Source organism: Anneissia japonica, unplaced genomic scaffold (genome assembly GCF_011630105.1).
Source record: "Anneissia japonica isolate Jap-2015-1 unplaced genomic scaffold, ASM1163010v1 scaffold6_len129433_cov155, whole genome shotgun sequence".
Classification (NCBI taxonomy): Eukaryota; Metazoa; Echinodermata; class Crinoidea; order Comatulida; family Comatulidae; genus Anneissia; species Anneissia japonica.
Genome location: NW_022752272.1, coordinates 37012 through 60074, shown reverse-complemented (window position 1 = coordinate 60074; position 23063 = coordinate 37012). Strand labels below are relative to the sequence as shown.

The 23063-nt window shown below is 34.3% G+C and overlaps 1 protein-coding gene across 1 annotated transcript in view; it reads left to right on the top strand.

Moving 5' to 3' along the window:
• Positions 1-16708, top strand: part of LOC117122180 (myotubularin-related protein 6-like) — a 43348-nt gene extending 26640 nt beyond the window's left edge. The window contains exons 3-14 of the mRNA XM_033267689.1: positions 424-586; positions 1477-1634; positions 2101-2229; positions 2788-2922; positions 3444-3576; positions 6239-6348; positions 7188-7313; positions 7469-7719; positions 8218-8352; positions 8791-8917; positions 10948-11319; positions 11964-16708. Coding sequence (XP_033123580.1) covers positions 424-586; positions 1477-1634; positions 2101-2229; positions 2788-2922; positions 3444-3576; positions 6239-6348; positions 7188-7313; positions 7469-7719; positions 8218-8352; positions 8791-8917; positions 10948-11319; positions 11964-12182 — 2058 coding nt within the window. The 3' untranslated portion in view covers positions 12183-16708. The remainder of the gene's footprint in view (positions 1-423; positions 587-1476; positions 1635-2100; positions 2230-2787; positions 2923-3443; positions 3577-6238; positions 6349-7187; positions 7314-7468; positions 7720-8217; positions 8353-8790; positions 8918-10947; positions 11320-11963) is intronic.
• The last annotated feature ends 6355 nt before the right edge of the window (positions 16709-23063 follow it).

The window sequence follows — 23063 nt, the reverse complement described above, 5'->3', positions numbered from 1 at the left end:
ATACTGTAATATAAATTAGAACACTGAAAGTTGTGAGTTTAATCAAAGTTTATAGTACACAGGGTACAGTACAAGGTTTTGCACTTGTAGTATCTCAAAAGTTATGGTCTGATAGATTTTTATTTAGTGACTAAGGCACAAATTACCAAGTTTAATTACAAAGCAAGATTCGAGGTCAACACTGATTTGGCATATAGTGACTCACATTATTTTACTGTATACAGTATGTTGGAAATTCATAATTTAAAGATTGCTCTTTAAAAATAAAAAATGAATGTCAAGTAAAATAACAATCAATTTTTCCTGCTACTGTATGCCAAAGTTTGTACCACTCTGGTGAAGTCATTACTTTCATTTTAAATCTGTCTCTAAACCTAAGTGCTTTTGTATTACAGTATTGGACCACTTTTATTAATTTTATAGATATTACATATGCATGTGGCATCTGTGGAGAAACTGCAGTTAACAACAGCAGGATCACCTCTCCAGATTCGTTGCAAGACATTCCAGATGGCAACCTTCATCATCCCCAGAGAAAAAGATTGCCAAGCTCTGTACAAGTCACTGCAAAAATTATCTAGGCCAGGTACAGTACAGTATAATCAACGTGAATGAATTAGAAGTGTTTCTGGGTATTGCTAAACACAGCAAACCTCCAAAAACACACTGCAAACAACATCCAAACCTTGTGATAGTTATTGAATCACGTAGTGTAGGACTTAACTTATTATCTCAATAAAAAACATATAATTTTATCTTCATAACAATCTAGTTTTGGGGTAAAAAGGCCATTTTAAACTCCGCAAACATTCAAGAACACAGTGCAAACCCCATCATAACATTTTGTACTGTGTTTTTGGAGGTTTGAAGGTGTATTTTTAGCTTTAAAAAAAAAAAAAAATTTTACCCCAAAAATAAGTTGTTATGATTCAGTCACTATCACAAGGTTTGGAGGGGTTTGCGGTAAAACCAGGGTGGGTAAAATACACTGAAATGAAACGTGTTGCATAACGTATACACAATATAGGCCTAGCTCTTCCCTACTTGTGCATCTGCTAATAAGGAGTCAGTGGGTGGAAACTTTAGTATGAATATAGTATGACTGGGTTGTATGGGAGCATATTGGAGGGCCAAACTGAACTTGTGAATCAACACTGAGGGCCGCACCTAAATTTTATGTTTCCTGTGTGCTTTCCAAACCCTTCATGGACTTCTTGTACACCACTTTATGCTCAGTTCTAATATTAATTTTTTACAGATGGTCGGTGTTGGCCCTTGAAAAACTAGGGGTTTTTTAGCCAAAGTTGGTTGGCGAGCCGCACACACAGGGTTTTTAATTTATCTTTCGTGGACCGCAACAAAGTTATCGTTAGACGGCTTGTGGCTCACGGACCACATTTTACCTTGTGGTCCTTTCAATATGTGTAACACTGTTTCAGATTCAGATTAAATATAATTAATGAATTGATCTTTAAGGGCGTCTCGAAGATTTGTACGCTTTCCACTACAAATCAGCCAGCATTGACACACCTATCTCGGAAGGTTGGGATGTACTAGACATGGAATCTGAATACGCACGTATGGGTATACCAAATGAAAATTGGCACCGTACGAAAATCAACGAAAACTATCAAGTAAGCTGAAATTGTGTAGTATGGGCATTATGGGTCATTTCAAAGTCTTTTTGACAGCATCAAGTATCAGCACATTTCTGTGATGCAATCAAAAGAAAATTATTTAAAATATTAAACTGATTATTGAACTGGCGAGAACCTTCATGCTTGACGATAAAGCTCTTTCTCTACTATCAAATTGTGACAAATATGGGATATGCCCATTTTTTATATTGGTCTAAATTTGACAATATCCAACAACTTTTTTGATATGTAGGCTTGCCTAAAAACTCTCAACATTACAATTCTAAATCTGAATTTTGCATATATGGTGTGCTTATTGCATGTTACGGTAATTACACTCGCCCCATGAAGTGGGGCGAGGTATACAAAGATATGACGCGACAGCAGGTCAAAGGTTTGTAATCTCAGATTATCTTGTTGCAATATACATTGTATTCACACAAAAATGTTTGTTCTTTTTTAGATTTGTGATACATACCCAAGGCAGATTTATGTTCCTACATCGGCCACAACTCCTGTCCTCGTTGGTAGTGCTAGTTTTAGAAGTAGAGGACGGCTTCCAGTCTTGTCATATCTTCATCGAGATAATTATGTACGTTTTGAAAAACACAAATGTGAATTTTACAAGTCTTTATATTTTATTCGTCATAAATACTGAAGTTTACATTAAAGGGACATTTCTAGTGATACCCACATTAAAAATACTCATTCTGGTCTTCAGCTAGAGAGCAACATAACTCGGTGAATTAAAATTTGTTGTAGCCACTGTGTGTGTGCTAATGCATGGAGATCCTCAATTCTATCTGATGCTTTCCCTGTGTTTCTGCTTGTGGGCTGAAATGCAAGTACAGTATACAAAAATTCACTATGTTTTGGATGAGTTTAAGTTTAAGCCGTTAATAACCCAGCGTGCAATATAGCTCACGTGAATGTTAAAGAATGCAGCATGCTCTTTGGAAAAGAGAAACCATCAGAAAAACCCACTGGAATTCGGTTTGGACTTTCGTGGGTTATTCTTGGTATTGACACCTAATAAATCCAATCCAATCCAATCTGGTCGTTGAAATACAATTTTTCATTTTGTTATTTATTGCTTAGGTATTGTTGTATAATTGTGTCTGTTTCAATTTTTATTTTATATATTTTATAGGCTACTATAACCAGGTGCAGTCAACCACTTGCAGGATTCAGTGCCAGATGTCTAGAAGACGAGCAAATGCTTCAAGCCATACTTAAATCAAACCCAAAAAGCACCTTTATGTATGTGGTTGATACTAGGCCTAAGGTATGTTGACAAGTCCTTTGGAGCCTGGTGTATGGTTCCTAATTATTCATTATATTTGATGTTAATCCAAATTTCTGTGGTGGAATTAAAATACAGATACAGGTACTCAGAGCACATGCTTATACTTGAGGTACTACTGTAGGTCTCTTTCTGTATTTATGTTGTGCAGTACTAGTATATCCTTTGCAATTTGTTGATTTACTTGGTATTTATCAGATTTTTATATCCTTAATGCATGTTGAAGTACTGTATTTTAACATGTAATTCAGCAATTTTATTGTTTTTTTGATTTTTTTATATATATATATATATATAAATCTGAATTTGTTTTCAATAGATATAGATATTGTATGGTTTTGGTTTCTTCATTTGTTTTCTTGTAACTTTTACTTTCACTTCCGTGTACAATTGAGACAATACCATATTGATAATGGTAATGAATTAATGGTTATTTAAAATGAATATGTTATTTATGTAGGTGTAGCATAAACAATATTGTTATGGTTTTTGTTACATTTCAGATTAATGCAATGGTGAATAAAGCCTCAGGAAAAGGATATGAAAATACAGACTTCTATTCAAATATAAAGTTTAAATTCATAGGTATCGAGAATGTACATGTTATGAGAAACAGTCTACAGAAACTTGTTGAAGGTAAGGCAATATTTTGCTTCCAAGTACAGCAAGCGGTATACTGTCTACAGTAAAATACCAATAAATAAAGTAAATATTAGAATATCATTTTGTTTCTACTAAATTCACATTCAAGTTTATGTTACAAAATATATAATAATGAAGTTGGTGATTTAAAATAAAAATTACATATATAAACTTAATTCTCTTTAAAGACAACCTATTAATTGTCACATACATTAAGTATTAGAATCCTTCTTAAATTTTTTTTCACAAATTTTTTAATCACAAATATAATAAATCAAAATTTCAACATCAGTTTTAAAATCAAAATATTTCAAAATTAAAGATGAATATTAAAATTTGAAAAAAAACTTCAGAAAAAGTATGAGAGAAACGAAAACATTACATGAGACAAAGTAATGCAGCTCAGACTATTTGTGGATACTGGCAAGTTAAAAAAACACAGCACTCTTAATTCGGAGGAGAGAGAATTGGAATGGATGTATAAGCTGGGTGGTTTATATTATGCTTGTTGGAGTCAGGGGAGGATATATTTCTGATGACTAAAACAGCTCCACTCACAAAGCCTCATAATGAGATGTGTGAAAGACCAGAAACTTTCTACTATATAGGTTCTCCAGCTGTGTTTAAAAAACCCAGAATTATTTTAGTTGCTATATGCATTTTGTAACTGTTCACTCTGTGTGCAATCATGCATTAACTGTGCAACGTTTCTGTGCACACTTAGGTTTTCAGCTATTTTTGTGTCTGCACCTTCGGGTAAATCCGGTGGAGGTGCATGATGGACCATGTGTCATCTTATTACTGTAGAAAAGTCATTAAAAAAAAATACAAAACAACACGTTTACTGATTAGAATCCTATCTGGATACTTTATTTGTAAACATAATACAGTAAGGCAATATAGGGCATAGACACACGCTCCCGCTGGGAGTCTATTTTGCTAATATTGATACTTCAAATTCAATTGCTCATTAATTAAAGCAAGGCTCCGGAGGAAAACGTATAGTTGTACAATTGATTTTTCTGAGGTGAAAAAAAATGGTGGTTACGTCACCCCTTTTACCCCTATTTTTTAAATATTGTGTCGTATAAAAAATAGTTGTACAGCATATAAATTTCTTTCCTTCCTCCGGAACCTGTCTTTTAAGGAAACTAATAATCCCAATAAGATAATATATGTCATTCTAAGAACAAGTAAAAATAATAAATTGCCAGGTCTAGATGGGTTTTACATACAAAGTCTATAAGGTTTTTTCAATCAAATTGGCACTTTTTTAAAAAGATCTCTAAATTACGCATATGATATCGCAAAACTATCGGTAACACGACGACATGGAGTAATAACTCTGTTATCAAATTGAAGGCCAATTTCTTTATTAAACGTGTCGTATAAACTTGGCTCGTTATGTATTGCTGAGAGGATAAAAACCGTTCTCCCCAAAATATTAAACGAACAACAGAGAGGTTTTATGGGTGGTCGATATACCGGGGAAAACGTAAGACATATCAGATATTTTAAATATCACTAAAAACAAAATATTGGGGGTATGTTAATATCAATTTATTTCCGTTATCTCCGATCTTGTTCACAAATTCGCGGACTAGTGCTGTCTCGTAAGAATTTTGTAGGACGCGTTAAGAATGACAAAATATTCTTTGTATCTACTGGAACCCAGCCGCATAGCTTGTATTCCACTATTTGCATTCACACCTGGGCTGTGTATATATATATTGCCTTGGTTTGGCTCTGTAATCATTAGTGGTCGTGGGACTAGTTTGAGCCCTACCTAAGCTGGTCAAACGTTTCGTTTGAGTCTGTACCCTAGCTGCACTGATGAGGCCTAGAAGGCCGAAACGGATCCGTCTGCAGATATTGGGATTCCTTCCAGTGGATACTTAGTTTATTTTGTCATTCTGATCGGATTTTCTCTACTGTTCCGTTTTAATTTTAAATTGTTTTGCATTATATGGCCGTTTGCTGTTTTATGGGTTTTTCCCATTTGCCTTTCAAACTTATATATTATTTAAGAATCTCTAATGAGATCCAGCGCCGCCATTGATGCACGGTAGAGATTGCATCTTTAGATCTCCGATCTTGTTCACAAATTCGAGGACTAGTGCTGTCTCGTAAGAATTTAGTAGGACGCGTTAAGAATGACAAAATATTCTCTGTATCTACTGGAACCCAGCCGCATAGCTTGTATTCCACTATTTGCATTCACACCTGGGCTGTGTATATATATTGCCTTGGTTTGGCTCTGTAATCATTAGTGGTCATGGGACTAGTTTGGGCCCTACCTAAGCTGGTCGAACGTTTCGTTTGGGTCTGTACCCTAGCTGCACTGATGAGGCCTAGAATGCCAAAACGGATCCGTCTGCAGATATTGGGATTCCTTCCAGTGGATTCTTAGTTTATTTTGTCTTTCTGATCGGATTTTCTCTACTGTTCCGTTTTAATTTTAAATTGTTTTGCATTGTATGGCCGTTTGCGGTTTTATGGGTTTTTCCCATTTGCCTTTCAAACTTTTAAATACTATTAAAAAAAAACAACATCTTTAATGTTTTGCTGCTTTGTCCAGGTTTCATGGGAACATATCACAAACAGAACACTATGGATTTACAAGTAACTAATCAAAGATGTTTTGATTATCTTTCAGTATGTGAATATAAGAATCCAACTATGGAAGCTGTGTTAAGTGGTCTTGAAAGCAGTGGTTGGCTGAAACATATCAAAGCTGTGATGGATACCTCATTGTTCATAGCTAAGGTACGAGGAAATTTTAGTTACGAATTGAAAACCTGAATTAATATATAACAGCTAATTCAATGCAAGATCTTAGGCTTCACTGTCAACAAACAATGGCCATGTGGTTTAGTGGTGACCTCTGCAGACTCAGTCTTGATCCAGGTGTGGCGGTAGACCGCACTACCTGGTCTTGCGGTGTATATCATTGCTCAGTTTTCTACAGTGTGTGAGAACAATAGATTTTAAATGATGATGATAATTAGTCATCTGCAATCTGTTTTCAATTCCTGCCATCATTCATGGTTAGGTATCAAATTTGTCAGTGGCGTATGTAGAGTGCCCAGTGCTCCTCCTCCCCAGTTTTCTCCCCTCGAAACAAAAATCCAAAGCTTAAAAAATCATGCTCAAGAAGTAATTACCTCATTTTGTGCCCCCTCATCTAATCATTGAGTCCTTCCCCCATCAAGTCCACCTTTGCAAACTCCCTTCCATTTCAAGACTCCAGTAAGCCACTGAAATTTTTGAACATACAAGTGTTTTTGGCTTGTGAATTCAGATTGACAGTTTTTTCTGCTTCTTTTTACTTAATCGATGTATAAATATGGATCTTTTTTAATGTGAGGTTTTTTATGAATTTATTATTACTATTATAATTAAATAGAAAAATGTATAATGAAATATTTCCCGGCTTGGAGAATCTGTCATAAAAGACCTTTCACCCTAGTTTTTATGATGGTGTTATGTGACTTAGTATCTCAGTAGTAGTAGGGGTGGTTAAGTGTATTTCCACATCTCCATAGTTTGTGTATAAATGAATAATATTAATATCAGTTAATATGTACATGTGTGTTTTCTTGTAGGCTGTATCAGAAGAGGCTGTTAGTGTGCTAGTTCACTGCTCTGATGGTTGGGATCGCACAGCTCAGACTTGCTCCCTTGCTGGCATGATTCTGGATCCTTACTACCGAACCATTCAAGGTTTCCAGGTGATTTTAAAGACCATAATGGATTTGTTACCATCATCATTATCATCATCATCATCGTCGTCATCATCAACAATCTTCATCATTTGGATAAAAAGTTTCAATATAGTTATTCGTATTTAGAGATCATGTTTTCATAATTCACCCTTTCATTGCAGGTTCTTGTGGAAAAAGAATGGTTGGCTTTTGGCCATAAATTTCTTGACAGATGTGGATTGATAAATTGCGATTCAAAAGAACAATCACCAGTATTCACACAGTTTATAGAGGGTGTTTGGCATCTGATGGAACAGTTTCCATGTGCATTCCAGTTTAATGAACGATTTTTACTGGAGGTTCATGACCATGTCTACTCTTGCCAATTTGGAACATTCCTTGGTAACTGTGAAAAGAAACGGACGGAGAGCAAGTATGTACATCCCATCCACTTAAGTAAACAATGTCTTTCAGTTTGGATTTACAGGCCCATAACCAGGGAGGATTTAACATTCCCCCTCCCCTTTTTTGACCAGTTTACTTCTGAGTTAAGCATGCCTTATAGGAAATCCCCCTCCCCTTTCCAGGAACCTGGTTATGGGCCTGTTTTATTATAGGAAAAGACATAGCATTATTATTATTATTATTCTAGGTTTCTTCTGTTTTTCATGTTAATTTTTAAGTTTTATCTATTTTATGTTAATATAATTGATAATTTTCTGCTGTATTTATAGGATTTTTAGTCTGTGTTCATATTTTGTTATTCTTGCACATCTTCGATTGTATTGGAACCAAAACAAAAAAGTTCAAGCTATCACAATTACGTACCTATATTATTCTTACGATAAGTTCAGTTAGTAGAAATTTCTTTTTTTCAGCGCAACATACAATCATACAATGTCATTCTCACTATTTGTTTTTATATCCTCAGGCTATCAGAAAGGACGTACTCACTGTGGGGTTACATGAGGAGTCGGATGTCAGACTATGTAAATCCGTTATATCGTAGAGATCATCCGGTCACCAAGGGCATTTTGAAACCAAATACAAGTCCACAAATGTTCAAGTAAATATCTAAAATTACAAAATGATTAAACATCCCATCAGCCTTTTGTAATGTTAGAAAGTCCTATTATATACATATTTTAGACCATAATATAATTCATAAGAAATTTTCACATTTTGCTGAAGGAAAAAAAATCACAATATATGAATATTCTTAAGGATTAGTATATTTTTATGTATAATTTATTAACATGTTCAATGCCATGCCTTTTGTACAGGTTATTCCCATATATCAAAACAAGTTTACATATGAAAACATACTCTTTTCAAATTATATCTATCATGAATTATCAAAATTGTGTGTCTAATAAAGTGGCGGGAAAATATTAGGAGTAACTTGTCACTAGCAATAGGACAATTTTTTTTATTGTCTTTGCCATCCGCTTTTTGCACATAATAAAGATCACAGTAATGATTCTTGGCCCGTGCATTTTACTAGGTTTTGGCGTGGAATGTACAACCGGTTTGAAAATGGTCTTCATCCACGGGAATCACTACAAGATGTAATGAGTGCGATGAAGGATCGCACATCTTCACTCGCTGATCACAAACAATTCCTTGAAGATGTAAGTCACTTTATTAAATGATTTCAGATTTCTTTCAATATAAACTATATGAAAACTGCAATTAAGCTAAGCTTACTCAACCACAAATACTTGTATGTATTATCATATTACACTGTTATATACTAATAAAGATATTACAATGATGGTGCCAGGATTTGCCCAGTGAGGGGTTCAATGTCACTGACGAGTGTAAGTGAATGTTGTTGGGCACCGCTCAAAATCTTTGAAAAGTGGTCCAGACAATTTAGGGGTTTTAAAGGCTTATTTAATCGATTTTGAGTAATAGTATTACTGTTTTGGCCCCTTTCTTGTTTGCGATTTACACGTCAGACTTTAAATCTACTTTTGTCGAGTTGTCCAATGATCAAATTTGCGGATGACTCGGCATTGATTGGTCTCATAAATAATGATTATTCCCTGTATATTTCTGAAATTTTTAGATTCACTGAGTTTTGTGAAAATAATTTCCTTGAATTAAACATAAATAAGACAAAAGAAATGCACATTGATTTCAGGAAGAATAGCAGAACTGTTCCGAATAAAGTAAAAATTAATGGTCAAGAAGTGGAGATTGTTGATTCTTATAAGTATCTTGGGGTGGTGTTTAACAATAAACTTTGTTGGAGGGACCATACTGATTATGTAGTTAAGAAATTAAATAGTAGACTCTTGTCTTAGAAAACTAGGTTCTTTTGGGGTTAAGCAGGACATATGTCTGATGTTCTACATATCGGTGATGTTTTCTGTTTGGGGGTATTGTATGTTAGGGTGGGCTGGGAATATTAGTAAAGGGGATAAAGAGAGAATAGAAAAGGTGCTAGGTAGGGTGGGGAAAGTTATTGCTTCGCCAGTGCAGTCACTGGACTCATTCTACCATGAACGGCAAGAGGACAACAGCCATCCGCTCCACGCATATATGATCGGCTCCCGCATAAGCAGAAATGGTAGAATGAGGACAGTGGGTGAGCACACGGACCGTTACACGTACTCATTTTACCCAGGGATAAGGGAGTATAATTTAAGGTATTCAAGAAGATAATTAATTATATAGCAATTAAGTGAGCAATGTAATTTCCAAAAATTATTGGACAATAAAATTAATCTGTATCTGTATCTGTAGTATGTAAAACAATTACATATAATTTCTTTTTCTCCCTGACAAAATGTTTTTTCCTTGACTTGGACCCCATAGGTCCCTCCATTATGCCACGCCTGTAATGGTAATAATAAAAACTTACAGTACACTATGTACATTATTCTAAAAATATAGTATCTCTATGTTTCAGTTTAGTTGCTTCAATCATCATTACACATTACAACAGGACAAATATCTGCAGAGAATCCAATATAATAATATATAACACTTTGACTGCCAGGGGTTTAAAAAAAAATAGTACCAGCCACTGCCAGACTTTTTAGAGAATTTTAACACTTTTTGGAAACTTGTTGAGAGTGTGTATGTGATCAGATTGATATGTAATAAATACTACAAGAACTGCAACATCTTAGCTTTTCAATAGTACCAAACACTTTATTCTAATCACAATCTGTGGCCCGTAACCGTAAAATGAATGTGACTCACTTTTGTTGTTTTAAGCATATTCACACAATGAAGCTGAGATAAACATGTTTCAGTATAACTGCAATATGAGGTCACTGAGATAAGGTCACATTGAAATAGCGAAACACTTATGTTCCAGACTGAATATAATGTTCAAATTGTTAGTACATATTGGTGTACCCATCTATCGGATTCTGTAAAAAACCTGAATCACGGGGATCTCCGTGTTTGGCTGATAGAGTGTTAAATACAATGGGCTAATATGAAAGGATTTGATTGGTATAGCTAGAGTGGGAATGCCAAAGTAATTGACATGGTAGTCATAAAACTTTTTATCTTTTAAGAAATTTCATCAATTGTAATGTTAATGGCAAGATATGGTTGCATTATTTGCTTGCAGAATTGCACTAAGAATTTAATTAATCAAAATAAAATTTAGAATTTTGTCACTTTTTATCCCATTTTACAGAAAGTTGCTCAACTGAAAAGACTTTTAGGAAAAGAAGCTGATACAAATGATGTAATAGAACAAGAAAATGTAGAAGACGATGCCAATAAAAGAAGTGAAGAAGAAACTCAAAGAACTTTAGTGAATCATGAAGGACATAATGAAAGTAAAAATAGAGAAAGCACTGTCATCCAGAATGGAAGTCATTTACCCAGAAGTGAGATTCCAACAGATAGTGCCCAAGACACTTCAAGATACAGTACAGAAATTGATGAAATCTTATCAGCAAATCTGCTAAACTTAGCTGTTGAATCAGTGTGTCTCGATTGGAAGAGAATCAGAAATATACGCCAGTGCTCCTGTGCCACACCCTTTGACCATTTTAGTAGAAAGGTATGATGTGGGAGGCTAATGTTACCAATGGTTTTTCATGTTTTAAAGATGAACTGTCTGACAAAAAACCCACAGAAAGCCTCCAAAATCACATTAAAAATGTTCAAATGAAGAGTTAATTTCCAATTAAAAACAACAGACAGACATACAGACATTTTATTACAAAAATTGATTACCAGCCACTATTAGTGTCTATGCTAAGAATAGAAGAAAATTATTATCTCAATTTTAAATTTTAAAGTATTATACAAATTAAGCAATTCAAATATTGAATGGGATTTTTCATTGACAAACATTAAATTTGTGAATGGAAATGTCATTATAAGTATTTTTTTTTATTAGAGGAAACAATTTTGGAGTTTTATCAGATGTGAAACAGAAACCTTGAGAAAATAATCCTCATAACCTTAAAGTGTATTTTTTCCATTTTAAGAACAATACCTGTTTGATTGTCTTTTTAAATTTTAAATTAAGTGGGCAACAAAAGTCTGACCACTTCCATTTTGGTACTGTATACTGTATTTAAGCCCTTAATCCCAATCGCACCGTTGAACCCTGCTGCCACTGTTCTGTGTTTAAATCCTTCAGCTTTATGATTCAACATCCAAACCTTTTATTGAAAATTTGCTTTTGTTTTCTTTCAGTATCATTGTTGGTGCTGTGGACAGGTGTTCTGTATACGTTGCATTGACAAGCAAACGCCTCTACCTGGTCACTACTCTCAACGTCCTGTACCTGTCTGTCGTCCTTGCTACAAACAGCTAAAGACTGGTTCCTCATCACCTACCACACCACCTATGTCCCCTGTGTCTGTTTCCTCATCATTTAGTTATGATGATTCATTTATGGGTAACTCTACTTAGGTTAATATGTTGGTTTCAGGACCTTGCATTGTGTGTACTATTTTGTGTGTTGTTGGCAATATTCACTGCCCTTGATTTAAGTTACAAAGTTACATCAACACTGCACAGGCAGCTTTAATGATGTGGGTGTGACCACTTTCAGGTCAACTTTTGAATGCAATTACCTTTGAGTTCAAACTTGGTGGGTAGCACTATATCTGAGCAATTTGTTCATCATCCTCTTGCATATAAGCCCACCTTGGTGTGATGTCTACGGCATCTAAAATACCTGCGAATGCCTCCTTAATTTTTAATTTGAAAATTGAAAAAATATAAATCACCCTTTGAAGGTGAAACATAATTAAGTGAATGACACACTACTCCTAGCAAAATCCCTTCATGATTAAGGTCTAGTTTACCTAACCCTTTGCTTTAGTTAAGATTTAGTCTTTTGAACCAATAAGGAGAAAAGTTGTTGAAATTGTTGTGAGATTAAGAAATCACAGCTCAGATTGTAAAGCCAACTTGGAAATCATTACTTTTCAATCTAAGGTATAATCCAAAATCCACTTTAAATTCTATTTAAATCTTTTTATTCCTCTCATATACAAGGATGTGTGAAAGCCAGTAATAGTTGTCTCTATCTCTATTTCTTATTTGCTAATTGATATTTATTTTTTTCACCAAGGATGTTATTGGTATAATAATAATATATTATTTTTTATATATTATATAAATCAGAATATATATTATATTTTAAATGAATATATTTTATTTATCTTCAAAAACGTTGGCATAATTTTCGCCTTTATTCTTTACTGTCACTAAATATATAGAATGTAATTATGTGGTGAAAACTACTACATTTCGAACATGAAATTGGGTTTGTTCAGGGACCAGAAAATATTGTAGAGAGGCTGGTTGGCCTAAAACTCAGAGGCTAGAAAATGCAATGTGTACTGAGGCTAAAGTGTAATGAAACTGCTTAGCAATACTAATTGAATTATTGGATGGGATCAGAAGATTGTATTTATTTTTTAAATATAATATTGCTTAAAATTCCCAAATGACATCTTTGACTAACTAAATTTACCACCTTGAACCAATTACGGAAATCAAATGACTGCCTGATGGTGATCAGCTGACGTGCCATGATGATGTGCACGCAATGTATCAACGATTGGTTCTGACTGTCGTCTAGAGCTTTAGAAGTAGCGGAGTTGGATTCATCGTACGACATAGAGAGTGTGATAGACCTGCTACGGAAATGTAAAAATATACAGGACTATCAGACAGGAGGAGGCCCACACCAACGCAGCCCACCATGGTTGGAGTTGAGGCTAAACACTTTTAAGACAACGGTACCCCTAGACCTCTAAATTTCATATTTCAACACTGAGTAGGTATTGGAAGCAATGGACCAATGGTTGTTTAAGGCAATCTATTTCATTTTTAGAATAGAGTATTCTACTCTTGTTGTATGCATGAGCCTATATAGTAAATAATAAACTTTTAACTACATTTGACAAATGTGGACCGCTGGATCGTGGGACAGCAGTGTGCGCTCTATTGAGTGATTAGTCCAACTTTAGGGTTGCATTTAAATTTAAAGTTATTTAAATTGTTACTTAGTCTGTGGTTACATACTTTTGGAGCAGGAGTAAAGAAAAAGAATGTAATTTTAAAGTCTTTATTTAATGGATGTATTAAGATATAATAAGTAATTTGGAGTAGAGTCAAAATAATAATAGTGATAAAAAAAAATATACTTTTTACTTGTTGATTTTAGATTGAAAATTATTGTTGCTCATCATTGAGTTAATGGCTATGTTCCCACACGGCAGCTAACGGTTAGCAGGATCCGGATACTGGCAACCCTTAGCCGCCGTGCGTCAATATGAGAAAATCTTGATCCGGATACAAAGAATATGATGACTGAATCGCTGACCAATAGGAAACTCTAAATTGTAAATGTGAATGGTTGATGGTAGAAACGCGCTCAATTTGCTAACCGATAGCGCTGCTAACCATTAGCGCTAACCAACAGGCGTTCTCACACGTGCTGATGGTTAGCGCTAACGGTTAGCTCTCAATCTGGATATTAGGGCTCTCGTGAGGACCAGGCTGTTGACAACCATCAGCTTTTGGTTATGGCAGCCTGTATGAACTGCATATTACTAACGTGTGAGGTCTCACTGCAAAATCAGGTGCATTGTTGGCAAGGTCTTATTGAGGTAATAACCGAAATAAATCTGTAAAAATTTTGATTTTAATGTACTATTTATGATATTTTATTTTTTATGTTAATTTTTTTTTTCCTCATTCATATTTTTTGCTTATTATAGGTTAGACTGATTTTCTTAATATTGTAAGGCTCTCATATTTAAATACCTGTTATTCCAACTTTTTAATATGGTAATCCTATAATTCAAACATGTCACCTTGTCAGCCTCTTTTCCTCTATTTCGATTAAATTGTTCTTCAACAATTTGATTTAAATAGATACAGTATTCGTAAAATACACTAAAAAACCTTTTCATCTAATAAAAAGTTATCAACAAAGAGGAAATAGCTTTGGAAAAAAGAATATCATTCATCTGATGCTCTCTATTAATAGTGACCGTTTTACACTGACAATGCACCTAAATATTAAAAAATTCAGAGACTTCTGTTGGTCACCCACGGATCTTAATTAGAATCGTTAACGGTTTCATTGTAATGAATCGGCTATAAAATTGAAACAACCTCAAAACAGTCAAGTGTTTGAATTCACAACATATATTTACAATAGATTTAATATACCAAATTTTACGACTTATTTTTATGGGTATTTGAGTGATTAATATATATTAACGTTTATTGTTTCATTTTTGTTTCTAATGGAGTCCAGGGAATATATCTTTATTACTAGGTATTGAATACTGATATAAAAAAACCATTATAATTAATTTGTTTTCGGGCATTTATACATATAATGCAGGAAAGCTTGTAAAATTTAGTTTACTAATGGTAGGTGGGCCGCACCCATAAGGTTGTCAGGTCTGAATGGACCTTTCCGCTAAGCCCCGACCTTGGATATTGTTGCTATGGTCCCATAAGACGACAGTGTTAAAACCGCGAACACATGCGTTTGTGGGACAGCACGCGTGTTTGTGAGACGTGTACGTATTCCTACCGCTGTTACTGTATGCTGGCGACCCTATTTGAATTCCAGGATGTAAACTTCAAATGCGCACATCCCTGTATCTATTCTAGGAAAACCATTCAAAACCCAAATTGACATTTTATAGTAAAGTATGATTTACTCAAGGGTGCTATACTGATTTTTTGATTTTCCAATGACTTGAGACTTATTTGTAGTGAGATCTTACAAGCTTTGCTGGCCATGCCACTTTTTATTATGTGGAAAAAAAATCATTATTTTTTTCCTCTCTCTTTCAACTGAGGTTTCATGAAAGACACATTTTATTTCCAAATGTTGATTAGTATCCATCTGTCACAAGTTTGAGTAACTGAATATCAGTTTTATCAAGCAATAAATCTTAGATACTGTTATAATTTATTTGAGACTTTTGATATTGAAATAAATTTCAAGTTGTGCTTGAAAAATATTGTACTGGGCCTACAATTAATGTGCATTGATATGGTATGTATGGAGTTATGTTAAAGGATTACTTAATTGTGATTTTAGCAGTAAGACATTGTTCTTCAACAATTATGATTTTGATTTATAATTATTTTAACAATAGGTTTTTACTTAAACATACAGCAGTTCCTGAACAGGGTTCATTTAAATCAATTCCTTGTATAGTTATCTCCATTCTCCTGTTTGGGTGCTGGCTTGGCTGGGAAGTTACTTTTTTTTTTCCATTTCCGTACATGTGTACATTGTTTTTACAGCACATAAACTTTTTGTATTTAACGCTTTACAAATTTAAAACCATTAAAGTATATTGAATGCAGTTTGTAGAATTTCAGGGTAGTCCTGTAAATCCTTATCTACAATCAATATTTTTGGCAAATGTATGTTGCTCCCAGGTTATACATCTCAGTGGTGCATAGCTGTAGGATATGGGGTGTGTACATGTATGGATGGGATGTTAAAAACTTGTGTAGGTATGGCCATTATGTTTATATTACGCTTGTATGCATTAATTCTTGCATAGATGTTGTTATGTTGAGAATGTATCAATGTTTTGATTGAGTAGCATCAAAAGAAGAATAATAATGAAGACGAATCGTTCATGGAAAATCTTCAAAGTGGATGGTAAAACAATATTTTTGTTATTATTTATACTAATTGTTATTTTTGTAGTAGTAGATGCATACAAATCGATAAAAATGTCTTTCGATCCCAAAATATTTTATGAGATTGTGTGTAAATTATGAATGTCGGAATTAAAAGTAAGTTAGATATGTATTTGTTGTAGTAAATAGTAAAGAAATTAAATGTTAAAATACAAATAATATAAAGTATAATTACAAATATATTAATTATGACGTCGTATGTCAAAGAAGAGAATAAAAAGTGTATAAATCTAAAATTACTTAAGGTCTCTACTGGATTGTTGTTGATTTTTTATTACTTTTTACTGCATATTCTGATTCTCCACATATGTACAGTATCTTTTCCTTTAAAGGGACTCGCATTTTGTTTGCTACAAAATTCCTTTACACATGCCCACATATATTTATTCTTTATATTGAAAACATCAAAATAGCTCCAGTAGTGGCTGACAAAATAGGTGCATTCAAGATGGAAGTAAAGAGAAGGATTGTATGGCAGGACGAAGTATATGATTGTAGGAGATGGGCACATATCATTATTAATGTGCAAGTGGTTTGTTGTAGCGCAGTCCATTTCACTTTTGTCCTTGGGCAAGGCACTTTATTACCTACCTGGTTGGTTTAAATGCCAAAATTCGCTGATGTTGCTGCTGCAACTTACTCTAGCAGGGAGCATGAGTTTGTATTCCATAGGCCCCATAGGCGTTTAGCAGTGACGTAACTAGGTTGTGAGGGGCCCTGGTTCAAGCGTTCAGTGACGTATGTAGATTGGCTGACCATGTCAACTAAGATGTGTACCACCGATGGGTTAGAGGAGTAGGGGTCCCCCGATTTTTAAATATTATTTTGACATTATATTGATTTTTAATTTTGAGATGTTCTCGGAGGGCATCTTTGAAGAGCCAGCTATTAGCCTGGTTGTAAAACTGCTGAAATGAACTATAGCGGGAAAAAAGTAAAGGAAATTAATTTTTGGTTTTTTGAATCAGCATACACTATAGTGTCTCAGAAAAATCCCCATGCCTAGGGCTTGGGCAGTTTTTTTTACAACACTTTGAAATTTTGGCCTAAAATAAACTATTTTAAACTATTTAAGATGGGGGTAGGGGAAATAAATTTTAATATGTTTTTGGTCACTTTTACATATACTGTGGATATGAAATGTAACAACAACTTGGCTATATAGTTACTCATCACTCTCATTAGAAAATTTGATCGGAATGATGACGTCATCATGAAAAATTCCAAGACGGCGTCCATTATGTTGGGAAAAACTATGTGTTTAATGTAAAAATAATTTTATTGTTATCAAAGTACAATACAATCTCAATACAATATTACACATACAGGAATAAAGAACATATATATATATATATATATATATATATATATATATATATATAAATTACTTACTACAAACTATATATATTAAAGAACTACTACAAAGTTAACCCAACGAAAAAACGAAAGTGAAATTTTGCTTTAAAATACCAATTTTTGGATCGGGGTATGGGAAACATGTTTATGTTTTTAGTCACTTTTAGGTTTTTTTCTATAACTGTAAAAACTGACAAGACCTTAGTTAAATACTTACCCATTATAGTCGTTCATCGGTGGCCCCAGGGGATCTGATGGGGTGGGTCCAAACCCAGGGCCGACTAGACCCTTGGGCTTATGAGAGAATTTTTTTTTTTAGCTTAGTATGGCCCAAAATTTTGCTTTTAAGCCAAAATATTAGAGATTGGCAGTCAAAATAATGTTTTATGGATAAGCAAATCATTATTTGTGGTGTGGCGACCTCATCGTGGCATCGGACGATGGGAGTCTGGGCCTGTCTGACGGGAATTTCCAACCTCCCAAGCAAATTTGGAATGATGACGTCAGTGGCGTATCTAGCAGTATTAAAATGGGTGGGGGGGGGGCGACCAAAATATGAGGGGGCGTGGAATTTATTTTCGGTGGCCACGCCCACTGAAAAATATTCCTTCTTAGATTCCCGAATACACGTTAACCGTGACAGATATGTTAAAGTATATCTCTTGAACGCAGTATTTTATGTGTTTTGATGAACGTCAATAAAGGGAAGTTGAGAAAACATTAACCCATTTTTCTGAGCATAAGCCTAGCCTAATTTTTTTTGGTTCGAAGTTTTCGAACAGGGAGCAACTGCGGGGCGCAAACTTTTTGTGGGGGGAGGGCGTCCCCCCCCCCTTGGATACGCTACTGGACGACGTCAACACACCAAATTCCAAGACTACGATAATAAGCTAGTAGGCTGGATAGAGTCTGACAAAGCACCCTTCTTGTTGACTGTGTTGTTGAAGAGTTTTGGAGAAAACATTCTAGGCCTACCTGTATACTGTAGTTCTATATATTTTCTTAATTTTGAAATACACAAAAGCAAGTCCATACTCCATGATGCTATCGTGTTTTACTGTATCGCTAGGCCCCGGTCTTGTCCTTACACAAAAGTAAATCTTCCATTTGTTGGGGTTTTAAAAATACTGTACATAGAAAAGCAGTATATATTTATAAGTTTGTTAAGACTATATAATAATTTTATACAACTATTTTATTTAATTAATAATAAGAGTTGTTTCAAACACTAAAACTCCATTATTGGAGTAGTGGGTTACGCCCTCTCGGTATTCCTATCCGTTAGTACTAGAGAGAAGGTTAGTGAAGTGGTTACTTCCTAACGGAGATCATTAATGATCAATGACGAAAGTTAACAAAGATTGTCAATTGCATTACTTCTCACAAGTTAACAATTATTTATGTACTAACTAATTGCAGAATCGGGTGAAAGTAAAGGAAATGTTAACCTATTTATATTTAATCTTTCTACACTACATTTTCTTCATCATCATTATTATACTATTATGTTGTTACTTTATAATATTATTAATATAGTATATCATTATTCTTTGAACAAAATTACAGTTTATAATTCGCATTAATATTAGCGTTAGTACTGTTATTCTTACTATACTGATGTCATTACCTAGTCAGCAGCATGCTGACTGGGTTCTGTTTCCGAGCAGTTTCTTACCCAGTCAGCAGCATGCTGACTGGGTTCTGTTTCCTAGCAATTTCTTCCTTCTTTACCCATTCAGCAGCAGCTGACTGGGTTCTGTTTCTTAGCAGTTTCTTCTTTCTTTCTGGCAACATTTTAAAAGGCTACTAGTGGCAAACTACTGGACCGATTTTATTAAAACTTGGTCAGTAGGACCGGTGCCATCTCCCATTTATAAGTTGTTCACAACTTGGGGTCAAAGGTCACATAATGGGCATTATGGTCAAAAAACCAAAAATCGTATAAAAGACTACTTGTCTCACAAATAACGTAGCACACTCTTGTCCTTTGCACATATACATTGGCATAAGGGAGGGTCTATAAGGTGTTCAGGGATAAGGGATCAAAGGTCATTAAAGGGTAATTTTTATCTTTTTTCTGGCAACATTTTAAAACGCTACTAATGCCAAACGGTTGTGCCGATTTCAACCAAACCTGGTCAGTATAATCGGTGACACCTCTCATACATGGTGTGTTCCTGCTTGGGTCAAAGGTCATATAGAGGTCATTAGGGTAAAACACTTTCAAAAAAATAAATAAAAGACTTCTTCTGTCCCAAATAACATAGCACAGACTTATCCTGGGCAGATATTGGCATAAGGTAGGGTCTCTATGGTGTTCAGAGATTTACGTTCAAAAGTCATTAAAGGGTTATTTTTTTGTTCTCCCTAGTAACATTTTTAAAATGCTACGAATACCAAACTATTGGACGAAATTCAATCAATTTTCGTCGTTAAGAACCGGCTACACCTCCTACACCTCAGTCTGGGATTAGGATTACATAGGGGTCAAATTTTCAAAATAGTCCATATTAGTTCGAATTTACCAGGAATGATCCTTAGGAGCTTCTAAACATGAAAAGCGACTCTTCACCTATAGGTCAAAAGTAACAAGGGTCACTATCAAATCATAATGAAACCTTGAGGACATCTGCCCATTGAACGGTTCGCTGCATACTTTAACACAGTAAAAGTCTCTTTTCTCACAGAATCGACTATATAGTTTGAATGGTTTCATTTGGCAATCTGGGGTGATTGGATTATGAAACTGGATGTTTTAAGCTTTATAATCATCTACATATTTTTACAATTAATTCAAAATTGAGTGATCATTTTTCTTTCAAAATTTGACTATCTCTTATGCTTTGCATAGGAAAAAGGTTAAAATTAGAGTGTTTTATTTTTTGGTATACTTCCTGCTTCTTTTTACCATAAACCTGCAACGACAGGTCGCTAAACTTCGGGGTGAACGGTCAATTGTAGCTCATAAATTAAGCTTTATTTTACCAGGTAAGTCCCATGCTGGTTGCTTAAATAACCATTGATCATTTTTTCTTTAAAATTTTGTATTCAGAATTGTTTTCACCCTGTCTATGAATGACGTCACCTGCTTAATGCCTATTATAGCAGCTACGAATTTCGAGTTATCTGCGGTTAGTGCGTTCATGCATAAGATGTAGGTGAAATTTACCTGAATGAGCTTTTGTCGCAAATAGAGAAAAAGTTTTCATTTTGATTGCTAGTGACTAATGATTGGACCAATTGCATTAGACAGACTCCTACCAAACATGGGGTGTTCACACAGGTTGAGCTTAAAATTCACAGTGGTTATCTCTTAAAAAATGACTGGGTTCATGTTCTATTGAACATAGTATCTTTAGTTATTATTATTATAACATCATCTTCCTCATTGTTATCCCCATCCTCATTATAATCCCCATTATAAGGAGGATGTTGATGATGAGGAGGAGAAGAAAGATGATGAGGTTGATGGTGAGGAAGAAGATGATGGTGATTATGATTGATGATAATGGTTGTTGATGATAAAGATCGTGATGATGGTGATGAGAATTATAGAAAATAATTGATGAGAATGATGATGATGATGAATGATGAGAATCATCCATCTCATCCTCACTATCGTTCTCATCTTCATTCTTGTCCTCATCATCATCATCCTCATGATGATGATGATGATGATGAAGAGGATAATGATGAAAATGATGATGGTAATGATGATGATGATGATGATGATGATGATGACAGTAACCAGGATGGTGGTAATGATGATTATGATTATGGTGATGAAGAAGAATGAGGATGAGGATGATGCGGTTGATGAGGGGAAAGAAGATGATGAGGTAGATGATGATTGATGATGAGGAAGAAAATGATGCTGATAAGGATGGTGAGAATATTGATCTGCTCCTCATCCTCATCTTCATTCTTGTCGTCCTCCTCCTCTTTATCATCATCCTCATGATGATTGATAATGATGACTAATAAGGATGGTGATGATGTGGTTGATGATGACGAGGACAAGGATGATGGTGGATGATAATTATAGATGATTGTAATGATGATGAGGATGATAATGACAAAGATGATAATAATGAAGACTATGAGGATGAATGACGAATGAGTGATGATTAGTAGGATGAAGGTGATGGTGATGATGATAACGATGATTGGTGAGGATGGTGATGAGGGTGACGATGATGGATGAGGATCAATGCCATAGCCAGGATTTTCAAACAGTGTGAGACAATATCAGGGTGGACCCACTACGTGTAAATTTAAACAATGTGGACCGGACCCATTTTACGCCAAAATATGAAATGTCTGGACCCATTTTCTTAAATTTTACCCATTTTTAGCTAAATAGGAGAAATCTGGATCCATTTATGCATAAAATTACATAATTTGGACCCATTTTTAATATGTGGACCTATTTTTCGTGGACCCATTAGAAAAATTGTGTGGGACTGTCCCAACTGTGCCAATAGCTGGCTACGCCATTGATGATGATAAGGATGATGATGAATGAGGATGAATATGATGATGAGGATGATGATGAAGAAAATGATGAAAGATGAGGAGGATGAAGATTATGAGGATGATGAAAACGACGATAGATTATTGATGATGACGTGATGAGGATGAAGACGATAACGATAGATGAGTATGATGTGATGATGATGATGATTACAATGATCGATGCCAGTAAGGATGATTATGATGTTTAGACAGCAATGAGAATGATGATGACGATGACGAATATGATGAGGATGATGATGACGGATGATGATAATACTGTAATCATATCAATAGTGGTAATACAAATATTATAAATAATATTATTATTATATAACAGTACTAACAATGTAATTCATTTCAATGATGAAATATAATTTTGAAATAACAAGAATACTATATAGTAATATATAATATAATAATAATAATGATTTCAACAATAATAAATAAGCATAATACTACTATTAAAATAATAATATTTATATGTGTACATTGCTTTGATAAGATTGTATTTTATACTTTGAGAACAATAGTAATAATAATAATAATAATAATAATAATAATAATAATAATAATAATAATAATAATAATAATAATAATAATAATAATAATAATTTTACAAAAATAACCATTTTCCCCGCCAAGATGAACGCCATCTCGGAAATTGGCATTATGATCATTTCAATCAAATTTGATAAAGACAGTAAAGAGTAACTAGTTAACTAA